We start from the raw sequence: 27,417 nt of genomic DNA, 5'->3' as shown, positions 1-27,417 counted from the left end.
ATGCTTAAGTAATTGACCTGGATGAAAAGAAAATGTGGGCTTGATATAAATGTAGTAAGATTTCTGCAATGAAGGGGTAAAACATACTTTATTAATGGGATTGTTAGGTATGTCTCGACTCACTTCATTCAGAGTGTGAAGCTAGAGAGACTGAGAGTTGATACTGCAAGGGAATACTTCCGAAGAAACTTTCAGAACCTGGTGTTTGATAGTTAAAAGTGAACTAGCGTTCCTTAGGCTTTTAGCACAATGCTGTCCTCTGGTGGAACAGTGTTGCATTAAAAGAGCATTTTATACTTATCAACAAGGTTTTAATTAGATATGATCTATGTTATGCTGTGTATGTTGGTCACTTACAGCACTAACAAAGTAGAACAAAATTGGAGGATGCCTCCAATATCATCTATGATGTAATGTAATCTGTAACTAAAATGGGTGTTTCTTACTCTTACAATTCCAAGCCAATATTTTCCATAAGATGAATCAGAAGTTCTTGTTAAGCAGCAAGTTGTTTGGGGTTCATAGGATTTCATTCTGTGATTCTTTTAGAAGCCAGTAGTAACAGTTCTTGCGAGACAGAAGTGTATCTAAATAATTGTCACAGATTGTTCATGCTTTTCTTCAGGCTGATTCTGTGCTTTTGTCCCCTGCTTTAAAGTGAACTTCTCTAGAATGTTTTGTTGGGGGTCTTTTTGGTTTTTTGTTTTTTTTTTCTTCACAAAACCAGTGATTAATGTGTATGCATCCTGTTTAATCTGTCAGTCTTGAATCCATTACTTACCTGCCATACTTGGAAATGTAAGGTAAATGCAGGGAAATGTTGGATAGACACATACTGTAAGACATGCTATGCTAAATAAAATGTTATCTTTGGGGGTTTGAAGTTTGTGCAGAAGGAACTTCTGAAATTTAAGTTGATGCATTGATTAAAGTGTAAAAGGTTAAAATCAAAAGCTGTTATTATAGTAGAAAGAATAAGGTGGGAGGAAATTATTCGGTTATTTCAGTTTCTAGATTGCATGTTGAATAGGTAGTCAAGATTTTGGGAGCCAAGTAACAGGCTTGAAGAGGATCAGGAAGAACTGTCAGGCCTAACGTTGCTCAGACTGTTATAAGAAGGGAAAAAAAAGTAGTATCATTTCTGGAAAAGAGATCCTGCTGGGTTCAATGGGAGGTCTGGGGATTTAACCATGTGTTTAACTCCTAAATTTCAATGTAATTATTTTCCCTTCTGCAGTTTGCATTCTATGTGCTACAGATGAGGATTATAAGTGTGACCTGGTACATCTCTTGCTGCCAGCCTGTTCCTCAGAGCAGAGGATGTGGTGGTTGTTGCAAAATACCAGCTTTGAGAGATGCAGAAAGAACGCTGTCTCTAGAACATTGCTATTCTCTTGGTCTGACTTCACCAGCCATAGGGATGTGTTATGCTAATATTAGTTTTTCTGTTTGAAGCAGATTGTAGATGTTCTAATAATTGACCATAAGTAACAAAGTTGGTCTGTTATTGGAAGACTGATAAATTCTCACTGCAAATGTTCTAAAGTTCTAAATACATTGTTGTGGTTTATGTTTATGGCTGAATTTTCCCAAAGTTAGCGTCACATCATATATGGAGATGGCAGTTTGGAATAATGTGGAGAAGTATCGACATGAAGAAAACATGTAAATGAGAGCTTCTCAAAAAAGTATGTCTTCAAGCAGGAGTGATGTAAATGTGTGAGAGAACACATGACAGGAGTTTGTTGCAAAGAGGCTTACATCTGCATTAAATCAGTTATTTCAAGCTTAAATTAAAAGAGTGGGAAAAACACTACTTTCTGGAGAAGCATGGGTTAGTACTTCGGTTGGAAAGCTGTTAGTGTCTGACATAGACTCTAGGTTAAACTAGTCTGCTTATTTCAGTGTGAGGTCTAACTTGCTGATCAGCTGTTTTCTAGAAACAAAAAGGCAACAAAAAGACTCTCCGTGCTGCCAGTAGCTGCTAAGTGTTTATGTACAGCATCCATTGTTGGGGAGATGCGCGTGCTGCCTAGGTAGAGTTTTGTGGGTCTCTGTGTGGGAGGAAAAAGCAAACCAACTGAAGCAGTGAAATTCAGACTATAGAGTAAGCAAGCAAGTGCTCTCAGAAGTTAGCCTGCTGTCATTTGTCTAAATCATCGCATTGTTAAAAATCCTTCAGAGTTTATGAATGAAACTTCAGGGGAAAGAAAATTAAGAGAAGGACCTTTTTTTTTCTTTTTTAAGTAAATGGAACCAACTTTAAAGATGGTAACATGCTATCCTCAAAACACAGTACAGCTGTTAACAAAAATTCTGGAGGTAGTTTCTTCTAATATGCTGTTCCATGTAGAGTGATTCTTGCGGAATAGATACACAGTGAGGTGAATAAAAAATAGGTTCAGTATTCATTTGAGCACCATGCTTAGACTTTAGAACCTATTAGTGCCTCAACCTTTCCCAATAGGTGAGGAAAGTAAAGGCAAAAGTGATAAAATAATTTTACTCATTGTTCCTCGAAATGTAATGATGCAATTGTTTGAATAAGTTGGGGAGTTTTAAAAGAAATTACTCATTGATGTGTTTCTGAATTGCTTATGGTAAAGCTTATATTTTATGCTACAGAGTGGAGTAATGAAAAAAAAGCCAACAAAATTCTGCAACTCACACCAGACCTCTGACAACTAGGCTTGAAAAAAATAGGGATATGACTAATGTGACTTTTGTTCTGGCAGTTTGCTTTTACCAAACTATGAAGAAGAAATCTTAAGTGATGCCAAAAGGTGTGTTGATCCAAATCCTGCCTTGGTTGTACACACTTGCCTTCTTTCATGAAGGCCCTTAATTTGCTGCTACAGTTGAAAGACATTTGTGTTAGCCTTTGCAGATTACAAGACAATGTCACTTCTGCCACTTCCTGTCTTAACCAGGAAAACCAGAGAGAAATGAAACCATACAGAGAAAAATGAAAGCTTTTTGAAGCTATAAAGCCTTTCTGAGATACACAGGCAGTGTGACTACATTGCAAAGAATGAGCTTAAGGGAGAAATAGAATGAAGAGAACTGAGGGAGGCTAAATTTAAAAAACATGGGAAAAAGTCCTAATTTCTACACCTCTTCAAATATCTGGCTATAGTGTTACTCAGATTTAAAATTTAGGAAGTGTTGAATTAAAGGCTGGAAAGCTAGTATGTTTTTGGCAGTGTGTGATTTGGTTGTTATTTTTCTTTCCTCTCTGTTAGCCATTTTACAGTTTACCTTTTAAAAGTGGTACAATTCCTGACTGAGCAGTCAAAATATCAGTCAATACTAAGAGGTAAAGGTGTCTGTAGGAAGATGAAGCCAAAGAGCTTTCATAACTTAACCTGTTACAATATAGGCGCTTGAGTCTGCTTTACTTCAGGAATTCAAGATCCTAACTGTGGGACAGTGGTGTCTTTTAAAGACACAAATGCATTTAAAAATTTAGTCTCATGTCAGCTGTACATGTCAGATATGGTTGGCTCTTTTAGGTTATTGAGAAGCAATAGCAACAAATCTTCCTTCTAAAAAATAAGTGCATTTGTTGCTGTCTTAAAGTAATTTTATTTGTTTACAGGTGTCAGCTGTGATGCATGTTTAAAAGGAAATTTTCGAGGTCGCCGGTACAAGTGTTTAATTTGCTACGATTACGATCTGTGTGCAACTTGTTATGAAAGTGGTGCAACGACAACAAGGCATACAACTGACCATCCAATGCAGTGCATACTAACAAGAGTAGATTTTGGTAAGTGATAATTTCAAACTCCAGTAATTTGTTGCTATATTGTGTCCACAAACATAATGCTGATTTTCATGTTTCTAATTATTAATCACTTCCCCCATTAGTGCACTAAAAATAAGGGCCAAATTCTTGAGTTCTAATAAGCAGGTATGTTTTATTTGATAGAAGAACTGGTTTGGTTTTTTTTTAACTGCTGCATATGTATTTCTGACATTTTTATTTTGGTCTGATTACAGCAGATTATCAGGTTAATAAATATACTTCATAACAGTGTATACTGTTAAAAGTGTCACAGTCAACAGGCAGAAAAAAAATCCTGGTGAGATTTTGTAGGAAGGTAGTTAATTTGTGATTTTTTGTGGGACTGTAAGTATAGGAAACGTAGTGATGGGCTGCAGTGAGTATGAGAGATTAATGGTAAGGACTAGCATGCAGTCTTCCTGGCATTCCTTTGTAGATCTCCTAATCCAAAAGTTATTTCTAACTGTAAAGCCTTGTGGATATTTAAAATAAATATTAATTGTTCTTCTGTCCTTTCCAGTTTGTTTTTTCTATTGCATTGTAGTTGAAATAGGTTGTAACTTGTGAGAAATGATTTTGTGACAATCCACTGCTCTGCAATGTTTCTGATGCTGGACATGTATTTTCTTTTGATGTCAAACACATGGAACTAGCGTATCAGTATTCTTTCCTAGTGAGTGCAGTTGTAGTCTTCATTTTTTTGAATTCTTTTAAATACGATGTTTTCTCAAAAGCTGAAGGCTTAACTTCTTTACCCTTTTGATCAGAACACAAGTAAAATGTATACTTTATTGGCCTAAAGTTTAGAGAGTAACTGTGTGTAGAAACATACAGTTTCTTAAAGCAACCTTTATATGAAGTTGACTTAAATTTTCTTTCAATTCTCAGGGCTGTTCTTGCCCTGAGACTGCCTGGTCATTACTTCAGAAATTCAGATGGAAGTCTGTAGTTTGAAAGGAAATAACTTAGTGCATTATCAAAAGTACATGCACCTATTTTTACTTACATCTTTCTTGTTCATCTTTTTTCATCTGTGTACAGTGTTGGGGATTGAGGTCACTGTTTCAATTGCACAGTGAAACTTCCTAATCTGTTAGCAACAGTTATTTTTGTATATTAAACATAGGCTAAAAGGACAGCATTGGTGTGAGTACTAAGTGCTAATCACAAGGGTAAGAAGACTGAAACATACTAACATTAAATGTCAAAGATTTCTGTGTATTGCAATGAGAACTTGTTCTAAATTATACTTTTTTAAAAAATGCCTGTAATCAGAAACTGAGAATGACAAGAATTATGTTTTGCTTCTTGAAACTTGGGTACTTCTCTTTAGGAGGTCTTTGATAAATGTACCTTTGGCTTAATGCCTTCTATGTGTGTATGTTGTAGAGACACAGGGGAGTTATTTTTTACTATTTAAGTATGCATGAAGAAGGTTCACAGAGAAATATTGAGATGGGTAATAGGATTGGAAGAGCAGCTTCTATATTGCTTGGTGTATATGCTGTTTATTCTCTAAACGAGACTATGAAAACAAGGTCTATAAATGTCATATGACTTGATATCCAAGCATTGCTCCCACAGTATCAAGAAAGAAAATACTGCAGCTCAGCTCTACAGTAAGACTTCCAGTTTGATTAACTCTGCAGAACAGTAATATCACCAAATTGTGAGCCACAGCACAGTGGTGGCATTGAATTACTACTGATCTTGTAATAGATATATTACAGATATTTATGATATATATATATAGAGTGGAGAATGAATTGGGAAAATTGATAAATTACATATTCGTTAGCATTCAGGAAGATCTGTGACATCATTCCTAAGATGTTTTGATTTTAGAGTTCCTTGTGGAAAACACATAAAGGCATGTACATTACAGTATTGTACAGATGCTGTAAAGAAACTGGTGACTTTTTGAAGAGCCTTGTGTGGCCAAGGAGACCATGTGACTTTAAAGACCATGCAAAAAATTAGGCACTAAAAAATGGTAAATTTAGTTAGAAAATCAATAATAAATGGTAGAAGTAGTCTAAAATTACCTGATCAGGGTTGTAGGATAGTTGTATTAGTGGATATTAAAATCATCAGGGTTGGATTTTACTGTCTGAGAAGAAAATAACCTCAAGGGTAAAATTGGCAACTAAGTGGTATTGTGGTTTATTCCCAGCCAGCAGCCAAGCCCCATACAACCACTTACTCACTCCCCACCCACAGAATCAGGGAGATCATTGGAAGCATAAAAGCTGAAAACTCTTGTCTTCAAGACAAGACATTTTAATAGGGAAAGTAAAAACCATGCACACAAGCAAGGCAAAACAAGGAATTCATTCAGTGCTTCCTACAGCCATGCAGGTGGTCAGACATCCCTGGAGAGCAAGGCCCCATTGTTATGCCTTGTGATGACTTGGGAAGACAACATCACCCCAAATGTCCCCTCTTTCTTCCCCACTTCATACACTTTATATCCTGAGCATGGTCCAGAATTTCCATTTGGTCAATTGGGGTGACCTGTCCTGGCTGTGTTTCCTCCAAGTTTCCCATGCATCCCAACTTCCTCACTGTTGTAGCAGTGCAAAAAGCAGAAAAGGCCTTGACTCGCTGTAAGCCCTGCTCAGCAATAACAAAAACATCTTGATATTATCAGCCCTGTATTCAACACAAATTCAAAAGATAGCCCTGTACTTCACACTGTGAAGAAAATGAACTCTATCCCAGCTGAAACCAGCACAAGCACAGAACTAATAAAGTCTTCAGTAGTTTCCTGGTGATGTGGGAAGTCAAATGAGAGTGTTTGTAATGTACGACAGAATTTTCTTAAGTTAGGAAGACATTACCAGAAACAAACTGGAAGGCTGTTAGTGTAACTAGGTGTGTGAATTGTTTGCTTGGCTATTGACAAAGTTTAGTACTGTTATCTGTAGACAGATTTGTTTCAAAAGTATGAATATTAATAGCAGTAAACTTGAGTTTTTGCTTATGATATGGAGGAAAGTGGACAGCCACTGAAAAAACGAATATTTTATCAAGGAAAAGGAAGCAGAGTGGGGAATCCTTCTGCTGCAGAACTGATACAAGCACTTCTGAGGAAGTCACTGTCATTTTTCTGATTTCAAAAGGGCACATGGGGGGGATCTGCAAATCATTTGCCCAAAATCCATCTGCTACTGATGATAAGGACCCTGTGCCGTTAAATCCGACCACCACTCTAGCCAGTACTGTCTAGACGTGGGTATCTGTGGAGTTTGCTGAAGTACTCTGCCTGAAGCTGCAACCAAGTTGTTTGTGGTAGACAGCTGACAACGTGGATGATCCTTTCAGCATAGAGAAAGTCACATATTGTTTACCTCCATGAAAGTTACGCTCAGTTTTTAGAGTTCCTAGGTACTGTAATAATGTTGCAGAATATACTGGAAGAAGATGGACTTTTTCGGGTACTCTGAAAGAGCTTTTGTTGTCAGCTTGACCCATTCTGATTTTTTTTTTTTCCCTGAGATTCAGACACAGGAGCCAGTATGAGAACACTGAAAACAAGTAAAAAGCTCTAGTGGTTTCTGGCTGTGCATGTTCACTCTTGCACCATCTGGTTGCCATATTTATCTTTCAGGAGTCAGTAAATAACCTATACATATTAATTTGGAAGCAAGATGGACTTCAGAACAATGGCAATGCTGTTGTTCCTCAGCCTCCACGAGAGATACCTGGAAAAATGCTTCAACACACACCAAGAGTGATGTGCTGCTGTAAGAGGGACAGAGCTTAAAATGAAGTATAAAGTCTCATGTGTAATGAGAAGTGGCCTTTCATGCACAAATCCAATTAGTTTATTTCAGAGGGGTCAAAAAGTAGAATTGTAATAGGCCTGTGTAAAGAGCAGGAATGTGCTTACCAGGCAGCCACTGTACTTTTGTGGTCTTTGTAGATCAGTTTGTCAGGATAATGGAGAACTTCACAGCAAATTTCCTAGTTTCCTTTTTTTCTAAAAAAACACTTTAAACTGTTAGGATGCTTTAGGGTCTAAGCTTGCCCATTACCACATGGTTTTAAACTGGCTATACGGACAAAGACAGTAATACAAAATGTTTGTCGGATTCCCTACCAAAATCATATTGTGTTACTTTCATCTAAGTACAGACTCTGCCTTGGTTCAGAAGTGCCTTCACTTGTCAGCTAAGGTGGTTGTGTGACAGAAGATTCTGCCACCTTTTGTGCCCAGTTCTAGGCAGAGAGAACTGGTTAGGTGATGGGTACCATAATAATGTGTAGTGTGGGATTGACTGGATTCACCAAAGTTCAGCTTGAGACTTTTGTGGGTTTTTGGTTTGATTTTGATTTTTTTTTTTCACACACTAGAACAAGATATATGTCCTAAATATGTATCATGCTAAGTCTGAGCATCATAGTTTGTTTGGAACAGGACTCAGGACCAACTTTGAGGATAATATGGCTGCTTGATAGGTGATACAGGAACTTGTATACTTGGTTTTGTTAAGTGGTGTGTTGCCACCATTTGGCTTCTTCAAGCATTGAAGAAGAATAAATAAGTGCTCTACAACTTGTGTCATACCAACATTTTTATCTATATGTATATATTGCATTGAAATTACATTACTTACATGAAGAAAAGTGAAACTAAAATTCCATGCTGCTGTGTACCCTTGTAAAGAATTGTCTTAACAAAAACTACAAGCTGTTAGAAAATGTCTCTTTGAAAGATTGATTCTTATCTGAAGAATTCTGTGGTACCTCTGTTTTGTCACTAACCTCCTACCAATCTTAAGAATGTGCTAGATTTTAATATGTAGTATACATTGAGCTTTTGTAGCTATAGATGGATAAAAAAGCAGAACTGCTGATATTTTTGGTTGCATTTCCACATTTAATTTAGGTTGTTTCTTGGATTTTTTTTTCCCCACCAAGGAAAAGCTGTAATGTGTAAACACTGTCGTGCTTGAAAACTGGCTTCGTAAACGACTGTTGGGGGTCCTCATCAGAGTGTTCTGATCCTTCTTCTCCTTTGTATTCTTGCCCTAATTGATAAGGAATATGGGTCATGAGTCTTATCCTAGAGGAGTATGCAACTGAATCTGGTTTTACTTTTTACTAAATACTTCTACTTGTCTTCCTAGACATCTTGAACAGAGGGCTTTAAAGGTCTAGAGGAGTTTGAAGAATTATGGACTCTTGCTTTTGTCTTTGAAATGAACCAAAATTTTAATACCTGAAAGATATCTTTGTGGTCAGAAGAGACAAATCCTTGATCATGGGAACATTGCATTCTAAACTGATAGACTTATAAATTAAAAGAGCAATACAGTTGTAGGTTGCTTCATTTCTGCAGGCATGGAGGCATGGTGTTTTTGTTTCTTCCCATATTTTCTCTAATTCTTCGTTAGCTTCATTAGCAAAGGACCCCTTGATAGTCAAAGACATGGCTGTTCATAATTTTAGGATTTTATGTGCTTGGAAAAAAAAAAAACAAACGGATGGAGAAATACCCATTCAGTACCTTCAGTGCTAAAATCAGACACAAAGATTCATGAGACCACTTGGTTACCAACCTTATGTTTTTTTAACTTAGACTTTAATTTAAAGGAAAATTTATCTGGTGATCTGTATTTCACGTTAGAAAAAATATTTTGATTGTAAGAGAGATTAAAGTTGAAGAGGAAAAAAGAAGGGAGGTATGAACTTACAAGGGAAAAATATCTAGATTTGCCAGTTTTATCTTCTATGGTTTTCTTAATATTTCTTTTTCCAGAAGAAGGTATATTTGTTTGGCATTCTCATGTATGTTTGTTGTATATTGTGGGACAGATGTGGAAGTAGGTGTGAGTGGGAGAACACGCCAGAGGGTATAATCAGGAGTCTGCAAAGAATTCCAATTTTTATTTTATTAGTGATTAAATGTTTTGTTTTGTATTCTTTGAAAACAAGGGACAACACAGGATTTGACAGTCTTGTCAAACCTCCCCCTCTGTGATAGAACTGTGTGTACTGCTAAAATTCTTGCTATCTGGATTGAGCTAACAGTGTATCTAAGGGAAAGATACCTCTATGTGCGTGCTTATCTATTTACAACTCTCTCCAGATGGGTTGTGACCCTGGGCCTTTCGCTGAGCTGTGAAGTTGGTTGGTGCTGTTGCCTTACTTGAAAATACATTCATTCTCAATGAGTTTAATAGGTAGAGGTTTTAAGCAATCTGATATTTAAGGTGTTTTTTATTTGGTTGGCTTTTTTAGGGTTTTTTTTGTTGTTGTTGTTTTTGTATATTGATATGAATGAGAAGTTTATTCATGTTTCCTGTAAAATACAAAATACCTGCAGAGAATGAGAGAGAATTATGTTCTCTTCTTGCATGGTTTAATAAATTTTCATCCTGAGTGTGGGCAACTTCTATGTTGGCAACTTAAAAAGTGCCTACTTTTTATCTGTGGTGCGGAAGTACTCACATTCAACACACCTAAAAGGTGAAGCCAGTGTGTAACAGATACTCAGATTCCTTTTTCACTATCAAATTTTTATGTTATATATTTGAGACATAACTACTTACTGCAAAGCAGTGGTTCAGCTATGGCAGAAATACTCATATTTGGTGTCACCGAGGACTTTTAAATTTTGCTTGAAATTTGAGGTTTTGTCAAGAGTTCATCTTCTGAAATTTCATTTTATGATTGGAAAATACCATAGTTGACCCTGTATGTGGGATAAGAACAGTGGTGGAAAAGTGAAAGGTTGGAAGTATCAGCAGCATCATGATGGAAGTCTTTTTTTCCCAGTAGATATTAGAAAACTAAGTTACATGTGCTAATGAAAGTTAAATGTAGTCTCTGTTTTTTTTCCATCAGTAACTGAAGCCCTCCTGAATATAGCCATTTCAATGAAAAAACAGATTAATTTAGCAGGGATTACAGTGAAGTACATTTATAAACAGAGATTAATGTGAACAAAATTAATGGTGATACTGCTTCAAAGTAACCTCTATTTAATCTCTTCCGGTTTCAGACTTGTACTATGGTGGAGAAGCTTTCTCTGTAGAGCAGCCACAGTCTTTCACTTGTCCTTATTGTGGGAAAATGGGTTATACGGAAACATCTCTTCAAGAGCATGTTACTTCTGAGCATGCAGAAACATCAACAGAAGTGGTAAGAAGCCTCAGAACTTGCATTCATGGTGGAAATATTTTAAATTGTCTCATTTCTCTGTTCTTTCTTGAAGCATGGATTCATTTAAATGCTTTTTCAGAAGAGAAAGTACCTGCATTTGAGAATGACATCAAAATTCTTTTATGATTTATGGGTATCATAATATAATGTGCTTGCTTCCTTCTTTTAGAGTTTTTGGTTTTCGTCCTGATACAAAGGCTGCCATGTTTAGGAGACTGTTATACTGCAAGACAAAATTTAGAAAGTTCTCACAATTATTCAGTCTAGCTGTGTCTCCCTTTTCAAAATTAGTGTGTAATTGTTCTTCAAGCTTACAGCTATGATGGTCTTTTGTAACTGTAAGAGAGGAATGCATGCAGATAGTTTGTTTTCTAATAGCTTTTTAATGGACCACTTATACAGTGGGATTCTAGAATTATTTAAAAACTATTCTTTAAAAATCAGGGGCTTTTCCCCCATCCTTAACCATTAGGACACTAAATATGATTTAAAATGCACTTTTTAAACAAGTTTCAACACAAATACCCTATTTGGAGTTAACTCCCACTATCTTGATTGACCTTGGGGGCAGGAAAAACTGGGTTAGCAGTTTAGCAGAATGACAAGGAGGGTGCTGTTCTGTGGTTAACTGTTTTACCCTAGACCCCTTGGAAAAAAGTAATGCTTGAAGTGGATTACGCATCACTAATACATTATGTGAAATCAGTTATAAATAGGTTCTCTATTCTGATCTTCCAGTTTTCTTACTTTTCAAAGAATTCTGTGGAAGAAAATGAATGATTCTTCAGACCTAATAAGGAGCTTGGGTGAAGGGGTGGTACGGAGGGTGTTCGTTCACCTTTTTGGGAACTCAAAGGTGTTATGATCTGTCTTAAAAACACAGGAAGTGTTTGCAATCCGTTGCACTGTGGTATATTATTTAACTCAATGATGCGCTGCGATTTTTACAATCTGAGTTTTTCTTAAACTTTGCAACTTTCAAACGTAGCATCAACAATTGAAAGTTCTGTGTTTGGATGACTTTGTTTGGTGGTTTGGTATTGCAATTCTGATTTGCACCACTTGATGTCAGTGATATGTTCCTAACACAGTGTTCACAGATCCTGGGTTTTTAAACCTGACATGCCCTTGCTTGCAGTTGTGACTTCTAGAACCCCATATGTAAGGCCTGAATTTGTGATTCTTGACAGCTGCTACTCTGGTGAATCCTGAAAGAGTTATACATGTAGAAAAAAAAAACCCACGGAGCTTTTCTTTTTTTATGCATCAGTCTGCAACATTGCTATATTGTTGTTCCAAACAATGATAAAGGACAATATTTGAATCCTTGAATATGATTGTTACTCTTTGTGCTAAGTTTTGAATCTGGCATTTGTGATAAATGGTTAGTATGCATGCACATAAAATTGTTTAGGTACTGTACCCTTACTGGGATAGTGAAGGGCTACAAGACTAGTAAAGAGGGAAATATTATGGATCCTAAATGTTTGTGGTTATAGGCTTTCAGACAATTATTTATGTTTAGATACTGAGCTTGTAGTCATTTGAGTATCTCCTTCAAAAGAGGTGTTTTATTTAAGACATGTATTTTTAGGGATGTAAGGGAGCTTTACAGGGACAGAATAATTTTTATTTTAAACTATTTATAAATTTATATCTTTGCCTCCAGTTTTCAAAGAATAAGCAAAAAAAAACCATTTGTTTAATTTTGCCATTTTTTTATTCAGAGTGATGCAGATAAGTTTACTTTCTGCTGATTTTTTGTCAAGTACAGGCATTGGTAAGTAGAACAATGTTAGGTATCTGCAGGCAGGAATCACAGGCTGAATGAGGTTGAAGGGGACCTCTGGAGGTCATCTTGAGCAGGACCACGTGCAGCTGGTTGCTCAGGACCATGTCCAGACAGTTCTTTAGTAGTGACTCCACAGTTAACTCTGGTTAACTTGTGCTCGGCGATCCTCTCAGTGGAAAATGTTTCAGTGTTTCCTTATGTTTATGGGGAAACTCCTGTGTTTGAATTTGTGCCCACTGTCTCTTATTCTGTCACTGCATGGCTTCATCATCCTTTCAGGTTCCCTTTAGGTATTCATGGACATTCCTAAGATCCATGCCCTGTTACCCTACCCTTTTCCAGGCTGAAGAGCTTCATCTTTCTCAGCCTTTCCTCTATTCCTCTTTGTAACCTTTTACTGAGCTCTTTGAAGTGTGTGTGTGTCTGTGTGTGTTTGGAGCTGAGAGCTGGGCACTCCGGTGCTGGGTGAAGGATCACAACCCTTGACATGCTGGCAGCTTTCTGTTCAGTGTAGCCCAGAACACCACTGGCGTTCTTTGCCACATAAGCATGCTGCTGGCCCATGGACCACCAGGACCCCAGGTCCTTTGCTGCAAAGCTGTGTTCCGTATGACTGGCCTCCAGTGTGTGCTGGTTCCTGGGGCAATTGCTGCCCAGGTTCAAGACTTTGTACATTCACATTTCTGAGGTTCCCGTTGTCTCATCAGTTTTTTAAGGTCGCTCTAAATGGCAGCACAACCCCCTAGCCTATCAGCCACTCCTCCTAGTTTTGTGTAATCAGCAGAATTGCCACTGATCACCACCCTCTGAGCCCATCCACTGAGACAATTTTCACTCCACCCCATTCTCTGCTTATCCAGCCTGAGCATCAGCACCTTACCTTTCAGCATCCTGTGAGGAGGCAGTGTCAGTGGTGTTACTTGAATTTCAGGTAGGCAATTCCCCTACTCTCCAGTCATTTACCATGCCACACACTTCAGCATTGAAGTTTATGAAGCTGGTCAAGCATGTCTTCCCCTTTGTGAAGCCAGTGCTGACTACTATTGATGATTTTCTTGTCTTTAATAGTGCCTAAAAATAGTTAACAATAGTTTCCTCACTTTCCCAGGGATCAAAGCAAGTTGACCGGCCTGTAGTTCCCTAGGTCCTCCTCTTGCCTGTCTTTAAGATAGGAGTGAAATTTGCTTTACTCCAGTCCTCTGGCACCTCATGCAGTCACCATGATTGTTCAAAGGTTGAGAGGAGGCTCACAGTAGTATCTGCCAGCTCTCTCAGCACCTCTTGGTGCATCACACCCATCACAGCCTGTGAGTTTAAGCATTCCAGTTCATTAAAGTATTCTGCAGAGTAATCCTTTTCCAGCAGGGGATTGTCTTTTCTACTCCAGATGTTACCCCTGCTCTCTTGGGCCTGGAGTTGCTAAAGACCAGTCTTTCCAGTAAAGACCATAGCAAAGGAAGTCTTCAGTACTTCAGCCTCTTCTGTGTCGTGTGTAACTAGGCCTCACATCTTTTGAGCAATCAGCCCACATTTTCCCTAGTTAGCTCTTTATTTCCTATGCATTTCTAGAAGACCTTCTTGTAACCTTGAACTTGCCTGATTCAGTTCCATTTGGGCTTCAGCTTTGCTTACGTTGCCCTGTGATGCTCAGATAATGCTTATATGAGGCTATGTATGTTTTCTTTTTTGTGTTTGAGTTTGTCCAGGAGTATCTTGATCTTCCATGTAGGCTTCCTGGAATTTTTGCCTAACTTCATATTCATTGGGATAGAGAACTCTCGAGTTTGTGGGGGAGTGATCTTTCAGTATTAAGAGACTTTCTTGAAGCCCCTTTACTCTCCAGGTTCATACACCATGGGACTCCTCCAAGCAGGTATTTTAAGAGGCTGAAGTTTGCTTTGCTAAGGTCCGGGGCCATGAGCTTGTTTTTCATCTTCTTTCCTGCCCTCAGGATCTTGAACTGCACCATGTCAAGGTCACTGCAGTCAAGGCTTTCTTTGACCTTCACATCCCAACTGAGCCCCTCCTTGTTGATAATTATGAAGTCCCACATAGCACCTCCCCTTGTGTGCTCCTTTGTCACTTGGAGGAAGAAGTTACCCTGAGTGCACTCCAGGAGCCTCTTGGACTGCAGTCACACTGTATGTCCCTACAGCAGATACTGGCGTGGTGGAAGAGGTCCATGAGGATCAGGTCCTGCAAGTGTGAGGCAGCTGCTCCATATCGCTAGAGTGCCTGATCTGTTTGTTCCTCATAGTCAGGTGGCCTATAGTAGACCACTTCTATAACATCCCCTGTTCTCTTCCTAATTCCAACATGTAAGATCTCCATCAGGTCATCTTCCATCCAGACAGTGCTTTTAATGAACCCCAGCTGCTCTCTCACTTAAAGGACAAGCCTTCCTTCCTGTTGAAAGAGCCTTCTTCCTCTTCTAATGAGCCAGTATTTCTTTACCCATACAATGTCCAGGGACAGTGGTTAGAGTGGAAAGGCAAAGGAATCTGGGAATCAGTATGCAGATTGTTTTTGTTGGTGTTGAGGTTTCAGGTTAGTTGGACTGGTCCAGATAAAATGCAGTGTTCAAACAGAAGTCTACTAGCACAGTAAGATACAAAAAGATTTAGAAAACTTCATAAAATACCATCTCTTCAGTCTTGTTTCATAACAGAGATGTAGATTTTCTGCTACTACATTGCACTGCAGCAGCTTTCTCACCTTTGGGAAGGCAGTAACTAGGCTCATTGTAGATGAATTGTAGGTAGTAGATGGAACTAGGTTGTCAATACTTCAATGATAAAACTGGGAAGAGCTTTTTCTTGCAGTAATGAAATAGACAATCTGAGACAGTCTCAATGTCCCAGTGTTCATCCTCTAAAATCCCAGTGACTCTTGTTGAGGTTACAGAAGTGCTGTCACTTAAAGTGGTTACTTTGTATGTAAATGGGGAAGTAGTGATAATACAAGCACATTTCTGGAAACTGGCAAATGTTCTGTGAATGGGATTGACTTAGGCCTTTAAAGTCATCATTCAAGGTTGCATGGTGATTTCTTAATACAAATGCTCATAAATTCAAGAGAAGGTGCTGACGACATTTGCCTTTTGTCTGCACCATTTGTTTGTGCATGTTATAATTAACAATGATTTTTAGCTGTGTCACACTTAATCAGGGACTCAGCAGTCTTTGTTGTGACTCTGTCAGAGCTTGAGCTTAACTAAATTGTTGTTTGCACATAACAGTACTTAAGTAACTTTCCCTAGTCGAGAGTTCTTGAGAGTTTAGTTGATACTTAGGGTTGCGATACTTTGATTCCTTTTTACTCAATATTTGTTCTAACCTTTTCTTAACTGATGTTTTTCTGAGATCTGAGTATATTTATATTTACAAATATACACAGTTCGTAACACCTTTGTCACCTTAACAAAGAACTTTCTGGTGATTTCCTGCTTTCGGGAGTTGGTGGTTTTTCTTAGGTTGGGTTTCTGCTTCCTTGGAGTAGCTTAAATGAAAGAAGATTGCTTTGAAAGTATTGTGTTCTCTTGTTATGAGAAAATTAAGCTGTTGTAATGAAGTTTAGGGAATTCAGAACTATCTGTCTAATACACATCCATTTCTATATCCCTACAGGGTAGCTATATGATATGCTGGCATAGCCGAGTATTTATTAGATTACGTGCGATACGTTGCCCTATAGTAAACTTGCTTGGCTTCTGTAGTGGTGAAAAATCTGTGGAGAGAAATGTTGAGCATTGAAAATAAGAGGGAAGGAGTTGTAGCAAAAAACTTTTAAAATGCCTGGTTTTCTTTTCAGAACTGGCCATTAAAATTAAAGAGGAGTGAGATGCAGCAGTTCCTGTCAAAAGCAGTTGAGCTTTTACAGTAAATTTATTCCAAGACCTTGTTCTCACCTCCATGAGAGTACAACAGATGTGTGCTCTTTAATACAGGTGTTCTTAATGCTCATGGTCTTTATTCAGCAGCTTAAGCATACGCAGGAAAAATGAAAGAACACTGGAAGATGGCTGTTGGTGGAATCATTCAAAGAACAAGTCATAATTATGGTCATAGTAGTGGTAATGTTTGCCTGCTTTGTTAACTGTATTTTGTTTTAACAAACAAAACCCACCAAGCAAAAACTGAAGTCGGGGGGAAAAAAAGCCAAAACCAAAGAAAAACCTCAGCACCTGTTCTCAAAATACTCTTGTGGATAGGGTATAAAGACCAGCCCTTCTGTGCCAAGTGTGCACTGCCTGGGTGGGATGGTCTCAGCTTGATACTTAGCAAATAAAGGCAGTTTCATTCTGATTCCTCTGCTGGGATGAGTGTCAGGCAGGCAAATAATATTCCTGTATGATTGGACTCTGCTGTCTGTGACAGAATTGGCATGAAAAAGTACTAACTTTCAAGACCTTGCAAATTGATTTTGAGAACCCTAGCTCTGGTTTTCATAGATTTCTGAAATTCATAAAGTAAAAGATGACTAAATGAATGTCTGCACTTCAGTAAGTTTTCTGAGTTTATTGAATATGTTGGTATCCAGGTGTTTGTGAATACCAAAATGTGATTTTAAAGCACAAGAACCAATATTTAATGATTGACTTGATACAAGTTCTATTTCTTGTAATACTTACAAAGTTGGGTTTTTTCGTGCTTTGTCGTTTCAGATTTGTCCAATATGTGCAGCATTACCTGGAGGGGATCCGAATCACGTAACAGATGACTTTGCAGCTCATCTTACACTGGAACACAGAGCTCCTAGAGATTTAATATCCTTTCCAATTTGAGGCAAAAAGGCTAGACTGTTTCATAGTAGTCATGGTGACTGGGTTTGATTTTTATAGTGAAAGGGTCATATTCTGGATTTCCTGGAACTTAGGTTGCTAAAGATATGTATGTCAAAAATAAAAACATTCATCTGCTTATTTTAAAAAATGTGGTTGTCAGACTGTGCACAGACTGGTAGGTATACTTGAGAGTGTTTTTTGCTCTAACAGCAGAAACATTTAAAGGATTTTGGCATAGTGAGGTTTTTTCCTACTTGTGCTATGTTTTATCCTGCCTCGTAATTACTCTCAGTGCTTCATGTTTCATGTGTGAAGATTCACTGCTGTATATATTTATGACATCAAGATGACTCAAGTGTAACTGCTTGTAACAAAAGATTGTAAACTTGCTTAACTACTTTTAACACAATCTTTTAATAACATAGTTTTGTAGTGTTACTGACATTTTGTAATACAACTCAGAAAAACTTCAGATTTTCCGGGAAATCAGATGTTGTCCTTCAGTTACCTTAACAGCCAGTTACGGACATTTATCTATGCTTGATGGCTGAAGAGCTGGAATGATTGGGACTTTTTCATCCTTGTTATTGGAATATTTCAAATATAGGAATATTTCAAGTACAGAAAAACCTCAAAACACTTTAATTGCAATTGGGAAAGTTACCCCAGAGTCCTGTGTCTCTTTGAAAAATCCCCAGATACTGTCCTGTTCCAACATGTTTAATTATGAAAAGCTTGCCAAACTACATAGGGTCACTAGTCCATCTAATTTAGCAACTCATCTCCAGCAGCATCCAAAATTTGCACGCTCAGAAGTGCAAGATGCTCTGTGCTAAGCAAAGTGTGTTCTGTGCTGGGGAGGTTTTTCTCTTACACTCTAGATGTTAAGTTTTACACTGTAGCATAACTAACAGTTCTGAAAGAAGCAAATGTTCTGTAAAGTCTTCTCGTAATGGCCAGAAGCTCTCTCTTGCCATGGGAAGTCAAGTAATTCCTTTCAGTCTTAAGTTCTTTATCACCATGACATCACGAGTTTCTGCCTCCTAACTGTGATTTATGAAAAGTACATTGGATGCTACCCTACACAGAAATTGATACCATATGATTGGTAACCATACTACTATAAAAATGAAAAACATCGAAGATCGAGATCGAAGCTAAATTATAGTAAAACTAAAATAAAATATTAAAGCCTATGCTATTTCATTTTTCACCAGTGAGTCATACTAGTGATTGATTTTTAAGAAGAAGCCTCATCTGGACTGTTTTGGAGGAATGAATGGCAAATTTATGACAAAAATAATCTTTAAATTTGTTGATTACTTCAGAATTTATGTGAGAATCTATTGAAAAAAGGGCACAAAATACAAGCATCTGAGAGGGGGAAGTGGGAGAAAATGAAAGGCATCGTTGTCCTACTGGAATTGGTGATGTTTCTTGGGCTGTAGGAACAAAGGGGTGTGATGGATGTGCTGAATACTCCAGAAACCTGCAGTTTCCTAGGGACTGAAGTGATGAAAATTCTTGGATAAGAGCATGAAGTATAGAAGTCAAAAGGAATTAGGTGGTTATTTTGATGGGAAAAATAACTGTTGCAGTAAACATTTTTATTATATTTGATACTTAATGTAAGAATTGGAAAGGGAGAACTGAAATCTGCCTCAATAGTAAGCTTGGCTGAACATGGATTTGAGTGGGTTTTCACAGAAAAACTTGATTTAAAAAAAAAGGTTACCAGGTCAGTAAGTCTGACCTCTAGCATAGCTGCAGTATACCTTAGCTTTGCTTCAGAAATTGAATTGTTACTTTATGAATGTGTGCTGTGCTCAGTACACCTGCGTATTTGACCCATCAAATGTCCTTTAATGGTCGTTTAACACTCAATGCCAAACAGTTCTGTTTTCTTAACTTCTTGGCTACGATGAATCCAGTGGCGTTCGGCATGTACGTAGGATGTTCCACCCAGGCCGGGGTTTGGGAGGGCCCCGTGCTCGTAGATCAAACATGCACTTTACTACCAGTTCCCCTGGTGGGCTTTCGTCTTCTCAGAGTTCGTATTCTCCAAGCAATAGAGAAGCCATGGATCCTATAGCTGGTAAGAGATATAACCACAAATTTTACCCCACTCTCCTCCTTCCACAGAGGAAGGAGAATGCAAGATGATAGGAGTTGCCCTGCCTGCCCTGTGTTGGTGTGAAGCTGCGTGTACAGGCATGACGTCCCACAGAGCAGCTGAAGAGGGAAAGGGTGTTCTTACTGTGAACATCAGAAAATGGGCTGTGTTTTTAGGATTCCCTGAAATAACTTGTTTGTTCTATTTTTAGCTTTGATGTGTAAATAACCTTTTTTTACAAGGAAGAATAAATAGAGACTGAAGACAGTTCTGAAAACAAATACGGTTTGGTGTAGGGGGAAATCTAAGCATTTTAATGCCATGGTCTTTGACCATACCAATATGTCAGGAAAACCTCGGAATGTCTGCCACACATCCACCTTCGCTTTAGATGCAAAGGAGACACAGTGCTCCAACTGGAGCTTGCTACTATCAGGCTGTGACTTCAGGGGGAGGTAGCCAGCCATCTGGCTTAATGAGGCATTGCCCCTGGAAGGGGAGCTGTGGATCCACAGCCTTCCTTAATCATGATTCCCTTTGCCTGCCTTTGGCCAGCTCTGGTGCTCTGCTGGCCTGGTGTGACCTGATGTAACTCATTAAATTAGCTATGAAGAAGTAGCCCATCGAAAGAAAAAAAAGAAGAGGGGTCACAGGTGAGTTTGTTCCAAGAGGAGGGAGGATGTTCTTGAAGCTTCCAGTGCAGGACATCCTCTTTTCTTTTGCCAGGGCAGCTGCCTCAGCTCATTTAAAATGTGAGGTGACTGCTGAAGTTTGTTTTCAGCATTTCAGGACCTTCCCACTTAGCAGCATTAAATGTGGGATAAAATGTCATTCTTCTGCATCTATTCTCTTTTGGTGGAAGATGTGTTTCTGCATTTACAGCAGACTGAACTGGGTGTCTGTCTTGTTTCGGGACTGTTTTGAGTTTACACCTCTTTCCAAAATACTGCTTCCGTATATTCCAAGCTTTAGCTTACAGTGAGAATAAATATGTCTTAATCTTGCCAGTGAGTTTAACATATCTGCCTTCTTACTGGCGTAATTGATAGGAAAGACCACAGTAATTTTTCTATTTGAAGTTTATAACATCAGTTACTTTGCTTAAACATTTTTTCCCCTCCCTGTGGCATTCTCTAGTAATACAAGTTTACTTGATTTTGGTGCTGCTCAGTGTTGGGGAAAATTACTTGACCTCTCTAGTTCATATTTTGCTTTGTTCCTTCAAAAACAGCTTGCTTTAGAATGATGATGTTTTGTTAATGCAATAGAAGAAAAATTGTCATGACTTATATAGTAACTTTGTAATGTAGAGGAGAGGGGCAGGATCAGGAGTGTCCTCTGCTTCCTCTGCCATTGCATCAACTGCAGCAGCTCTATGAGATAAGAAGTACCTTCTGCACAAGGTGTCAGAGAGATTCTGCAGTAATGCACTGAGCAGTAACTCACTGTTAATAATTTTTTAAAAAAAATCTTTGTGGATAAAATTTGCAAGGAGCATTCCATCCTTCGGAGTTGGAAGAAAGACTTAAAGAGGGTTTTTAGTTGCTAGGCCTTCTCCATGCTTGTGGCAGAAATAAGAATTCATACAGAATGCTTTTGATGTGAAGCAGTGATTTGATATGTTTTCTTAACTAAATTTCTTTTATTGAATGTTTGAAGCAATGGTACAATATTTCTCTCTTTGCTGCTGCACAGCTTCCCTCTGGGATAATTGGGAAGATGAAGCTTGTGTTTTGAGGAAGCACTTGTTGAAAGGGAAAAAAAAGTAGCCATCCAAAGCCAAAATCAAGTTTCTTAGTCAGTGGCTATTTTGACTTCAAGTTTCAGAGTGGCTGCAGAGCACAACTTTTGCCAGTCTGCCTGTAGATTGACTCTCCTGTTATTGTTGAGACTTTAAAGCTCATCTTGTTATTTGGACTAAATCTATATCAATTAGTCTTAATCTCGATGGGCATTAAGCTTCATAGTCTTCTGTGAGGATTTGTGGGTTTTGATGTTAGTTGAAAAAAATTGAATTGATGCACTGGAATTCAGGGTGTATTTATTCTGCTGTGTAATGCTCTTTTAAGATCTTAAGTCATAGAAGCTTTCTCTTCTCTGGCAGAGCTTTTATCCCAGCTATCAGGTGTGAGGCGTTCTGCAGGAGGACAGCTCAACTCCTCTGGCCCTTCTGCTTCTCAATTACAGCAGCTGCAGATGCAACTGCAGTTGGAACGACAACATGCACAGGCAGCAAGACAGCAACTGGAGACTGCGCGCAATGCAACCAGACGCACCAACACGATCAATGTCAACACCACTATGACACAATCTACAACAACAACCAACACATCTAACACAGAAAACAGTCAGCAGACTATCCAGAATTCCCAGTTCCTTCTGACAAGGTAATTTGTTCCATGTATTTACTTGTATTTACGGTTCTAGCGGAGATAGAGAGCTTAATAAAGCTTATATGTTTAGAGTCAGGCATTTAGGATGGCATTAATTAAAAGAATACTTACCTAGTTTAGAAATTATAGTTGGACCCCAGGATTATTTAAAAGAGGATTCACCTCCTGAGTCATCTCAGTTCTTCTAGAACACTGACCTGACAAAAATATTTTCCACATCTCCCTTGCCACACCCTCTGCAAGCATACTTTTGTTTGTCTGGTCTTGTGGAAGAGGGTGGTAATTTTAACAGCTCCTGTGCCTGAATTTGAATCAAATCGATTTTTATCTAAGTTCAAAATAATAATGCCATGTGACACCTTTCAGTCACAAGTTCACTTGAGAACCAAAACACCCACAAGTGTCACAGACTGTGACTTTCAGAGTTGGAGTGAGCAAGTTCCTTGCTGCTATCAGGACATGCATTGTACCTCAGGAGAAGTGGAATTACATTCTGTAATCCACGCATAGGCTTTATACATGCAGTGATGTGTTTTGTGGCCAGTGCAAACTTAGAAGTTGATGTGGAAACAAAGGAGGCATATAATTGCATGTCCAGGAAATGGCACCTAAAATTGCATGTCCAGGAAATGGTCTCCCTTAAGAGACTCCTTGAATAGCAAGAAACCTCATAAACAGTTTTTGATGTTCTTTTGATGTTGGGCTCTGCTGTGAATGCTGTTGCAGCAGCAGGGAACGGGTGGGTTGTTAAATGCATGCCTGTTGTACTGAAGCACTGGATGTGTTGAAGGGCAGGTAAGGCTGTCCTGAAGGAGCAGTTTCTGAGCACATCTCAGCCTGTCGGTGGTGTCCCCACTGAAATGAGCTTTCAGCAACTCTGTCTTCTCTTCCCTTGCTGCTGCACAGGTTGAATGATCCGAAGATGTCAGAAGCAGAGCGTCAGTCAATGGAGAGCGAACGGGCAGACTGCAGCCTGTTTGTTCAGGAGCTTCTACTGTCCACCTTGATGCAGGAAGAAAGTTCCTCCTCAGATGAGGATGAGCGGGGGGAGATTGCAGATTTTGGTGCTATGGGCTGTGTAGATATTATGCCTCTAGATGTTGCTTTAGAAAACCTAAATTTAAAAGAGAGTAATAAAGGAAATGAGCCTCCTCCACCTCCTCTTTGATGACATCCCACTTTGCAGACAATGTCCTCTGTGCTGTATTTGCCAATGAAAGTGGACAACAACTATCTTGGGTTTGTTTTGGTGATTGTAATTTCAGGTCTGTCACTCTTGTTACATTGTGTACATTCAAAAGAAAGAGAGAAAAGATATATATGATAATCATTTCCACTTAACTAATTTTTACTTCTAGCAGGTAAATGTAGGTTGCAGAGCAGAAGGCTCTGTTTCCTGTACCTTGACATGCAAAAGGCTCTCCTAATACTCCACATTCAAACTGAAGAGGAAAAAAAATGAAAAATCTCTAATGAAGCTGCTGTGTGTATTTATGAATATTAATGAATAAAAACTGCTTGGATGGTTTACCTTAACTACTGCATGACGTTTTTTGCAGCGTGCATGAGTTTTAGTGACCTTGTCATTTAAAAACTTAAATACAAGGAGTAAATCTATAAAACACAAAGCTTTCCCATTATTCAAAGGTTAGGTGATGAAAAAGGTTAGCGCTGAGTAGCAGTTTGTGGCCACAAAGTAGCTTTTTAATAATATGTGACAGAATGACATCTTCATGTGCTGTTCCTGCACAGGATGGAAACTCTGCAGTGGGATACATTGTCCAGACCGGGGTGTGGCATTTTGCTGAATGTGACCATTATCTTGCCCTCTCAGCTGTCACCTCAATGTGGAGTTAAATTTCATTTTATGCATCTGTAGGAGACACAACAGTAAGGCCACTGCTGGAAGCTACTGCAAGAGGGGCTTTTGTGTGCCCTAAAATCAAATGATGTTCACTTTTGTTTAAAGTTTTTCTTTGTTGTGGTTGTTAAAATTTTTTAATTGTTAAATATGTTTTATTCAGGTGTAGACAATTCATATATTCACTGTGTTTCTTTAAAAAAAAAAAAAAGTTAACCTGGATCCTATTGTCTTAGTTTAAAAGCCTTTCACAGCCTCAGTCATATTTTGAGTTATTTATGTATTTGCTTCATAGTTTGCAGAGACCTGGCAGTATCAGGAGAGCTTGAGGATTTGGATTCCCAGACTGTCAGTATATTACAAGAAATTATTAATGCTAACTTTAGCACCTTTTATTTATTGTTTCTTTCAGTTATTTTTTTGCTGATATAAAAAAAAAATTGGAAAAAAGCCTTTTAGTTGAATCACGCCACCTACATGCCTATACTGTTAATTCTACTGATTTGGGAAAAAAAGAGTATGGTGTTCTTGTGCATAGAAATTTATAATAGCCCCAAAGCAAGGACAGAAGGGGTATATTTGGTCTTGGTTTTGGTTTTCTTTCTTTTTTTTCTTTTTTTTTTCTTTCAGTGGGTTTGGTTTTTTTGGTTGTTGCTTGGGGATTTTGGTTGGTTGGGTTTTTTTGGTAGGTTTTTTTTGAATGTAAAGTTAGATTATAAAAACAAAAGTGCACACAGCTTCTGATGAAAATTTAAACTAGGCTTATATCATAATGATGTCTTTCCAGATCTCTCACCTCACCCCCTCTCTCTTTCTCTGTATCCTCTCATCTCAGCAGCATTGTAGAGTAAACGTAATGACGTGGACACCATGTGGTGTTCTCTGCAGAACTGTTACATGTATGCTAATCCAAAATAACAGCAGGACAGAAACAACCCCATAGACTGAAGTTTAAATTCCTTCCTCTTTTTTTTTTTTTTTTTTTTTTTAATCATCGCATCTTGATTGTTTTCACATAGAGCAGCATTAGCTTTCTTTGGTGTTTTTTTTTTCTCTCTTTTTTTTTTTTTAGTCTCTGCAACAGAAAACTTTACATGCAGCCTCTGGTTACCCTGAGAGTTACCCCCACTAGGGGACTTTTTTATTGATTGTTGAAGACTTTCAAAAATTTTTCAAGCTGTAGTTTTTCAAACACATCTTCTGCACATTACAATAAGACACACAGTTCAATAAAGCATTTTCAAGACTGTTGTTCAGTTGATTCTCTTTGGCTTTAATGTATTTTCCAGACACTTTTGTTCCAGAAATTTCTGCATCTGCCTTTAATTCTAACAGTGTCATCCAACACAAACTCAGTTTGTGTAGACATCCTGGGTGGTTTATATAAATATCTTTTGAAACCAAATGCTTTGGCAGGTGATGAAGTATGTAATCCTAAGCTCTTCACAGGTAGGTGAATTGAAGGCTACATACACCAACGTGCATTTAAAACAGGCTCTTCTCAGTGTGCTCTTGTTTTGTATTGGTTAAGGCTGGTCTCTTACGTTGCCCGAATTCCAGACACCACCACACTTGACTGGAATGGGTGCAAACTAGTGCTACCCTGGTTTGTTTAGAGACTGAATACATGCGGGCTTGGATTTAAAAGTATTCTTGGAAAAGTATCCTTGGGCATCATGTTAACTTGTACAAGTCTTCAGTGGTTTGGGAGGATGTTTGACCTTTTTTTATTATTATTATTTTTAGGTATAGAAAGAACATGAAATGCCTACTAGGAAGGTATTCTGGTAGTTGCCAGAAGTCCTATTTGCAATGGAGTGTTTCTCCTTATTAGAGGAAGCTTTGCCAAGGTAGTATTTTGGGGATATTTCCAGAACAGTTATTTTCAGGGTGCATTGGGCTGCAATGGCTACAGGCTCCTTCAGTTTGAAGGGGAATCCCACAGGGGGGGTTACTGCCTTTTCCATGTGAGAAAGGGAAAAAAAAATCACCCTAAGACCACATCCCAGCACTCAGTGTGGACAACCCCCCTCCCAGAACAGGACCCTTAGTGCTCTGCACTTGCACAGGTCTGGGAGTGCAGGGGCACCTGTGACTGAGTGATCAAGGTCATGTGAAGAAACACTTCCAAAGGTATCAGCAAAAGAAGTTTTATTACAAATTTGTGAAAGCATGACTAAGTGCTAGGGCGAGGTTTGCTCTGTTACCACACAGATAAAGCACACAAAGCAGAACTGGATTAGAATCAGTCTGGAGTGACACACAACACAGACTGGGGATGCAAAGGGTGAGGATGGAGAATGTTAGGGTGCAGAGGGGGAAGGGACACCCCCTGCACTGAGTCACAAGGTTCACATTGGACCCCTTGCCAAACCTATCCTTGGAAATGCTCAGTGATTTATGTCTCAAGGATTTGGCAGCACTTAATCATTGACTGATTTAACTCTTACAGAATGGCTCTGTAAGATTTGCCATTGCCACGAGTAACTAAATTTTGAATCTAAGGTAGCAACATTGCTGATATACTTGCCATGAAGTGTTGAAGGTTGACAAAGACACGTATATATTCAAATATTTGTGTGTGTGCATGCCTACAAAGCACCTGTTTAAAGCTGTCCCGGAGTTTGGTGAAATTCACACACTGGATGCCTTTGCATCTGTCAGTGGGCAAAGGCTTCAGCCTCGGGGAGGGGGTACCAGCCCAGGCCCTGCTGTCAGTTTTTGACAAAACTCCTCTGGGTTTCCAAACCTGTGGGTTGATGAGCACCCAGAGGCACATCCTGCTCCAGGGAAAGTGCTGGCACAGCCTCTGGGGACCTGGGACCTCAGAGGGCCTCTCGTGGGACCCCCGTTCAGAGTGTGCTGAGATGCTTGGCTTTAGTCTCCCATCCTGGACTCAATCCAGGTCAGTAATCTTCCTCAAAAGTCCAGTAACGATGTTGTTTCACTCCAGCTGTGACTCAGAGAAAAATAAGTTTACAAGGCTATTCATTAGAATACAGAAGTTTGTTGGGCAAAAAATTCCTGGGAACAGTGAGTGTTACCAAAAAGCTCAAGGAGACCATAATTGTGCACATGCAGGGTGAAGACATGCCCCACCACAGCCAGGTCAAAGTTGATGTGTTGTGTGTGCATTCTGTGTGTGTATGTGCTGTGTGTGCTCTGTATGTGTGCTCTGTGTGTGCTCTGTGTGTGCTCTGTGTGTGTGTGTCTGTGTGTGTGCTCTGTATGTGTGTGTGTGTGCTCTGTGTGTGTCTCTGTGTATGTGTGTGTGTGTTCTGTGTGTGCGCTCTGTGTGTGTGTGCTCTGTGTGTCTGTGTGCTCTGTGTGTGCTCTGTGTGTGTGTGCTCTGTGTGTGCTGTCCTGTCAGGTGCAACACCCATTATCACTGATGGTGCTCCCCCGCCTGCTGTGTCCTTTGCTGTGTGGTCAGCTCGGACACTGCCAGGTTCCATTCTGCTGAGGGCTGCCTCAGAGCCGTTGTTGGGACTGGGGCAGACAGGATGCCATACTCATATATC

General features: G+C 38.9%; 1 protein-coding gene across 3 annotated transcripts in view; it reads left to right on the top strand.

Moving 5' to 3' along the window:
• The window catches only part of LOC131573172 (E3 ubiquitin-protein ligase KCMF1), a 41,998-nt gene extending 18,427 nt beyond the window's left edge, over positions 1 to 23,571 (top strand). For all 3 annotated transcript variants that reach the window (XM_058826873.1, XM_058826875.1, XM_058826874.1), the window contains 6 exons: positions 3,599 to 3,766; positions 10,794 to 10,933; positions 17,410 to 17,511; positions 19,450 to 19,624; positions 21,747 to 22,029; positions 22,942 to 23,571. In XM_058826873.1, the coding sequence (XP_058682856.1) occupies positions 3,599 to 3,766; positions 10,794 to 10,933; positions 17,410 to 17,511; positions 19,450 to 19,624; positions 21,747 to 22,029; positions 22,942 to 23,203 (1,130 nt within the window). In that variant the 3' untranslated portion in view covers positions 23,204 to 23,571. The remainder of the gene's footprint in view (positions 1 to 3,598; positions 3,767 to 10,793; positions 10,934 to 17,409; positions 17,512 to 19,449; positions 19,625 to 21,746; positions 22,030 to 22,941) is intronic.
• The last annotated feature ends 3,846 nt before the right edge of the window (positions 23,572 to 27,417 follow it).

Source organism: Poecile atricapillus, chromosome Z (assembly GCF_030490865.1).
Source record: "Poecile atricapillus isolate bPoeAtr1 chromosome Z, bPoeAtr1.hap1, whole genome shotgun sequence".
Classification (NCBI taxonomy): domain Eukaryota; kingdom Metazoa; phylum Chordata; class Aves; order Passeriformes; family Paridae; genus Poecile; species Poecile atricapillus.
This window is presented reverse-complemented; position numbering and strand designations above follow the sequence as displayed.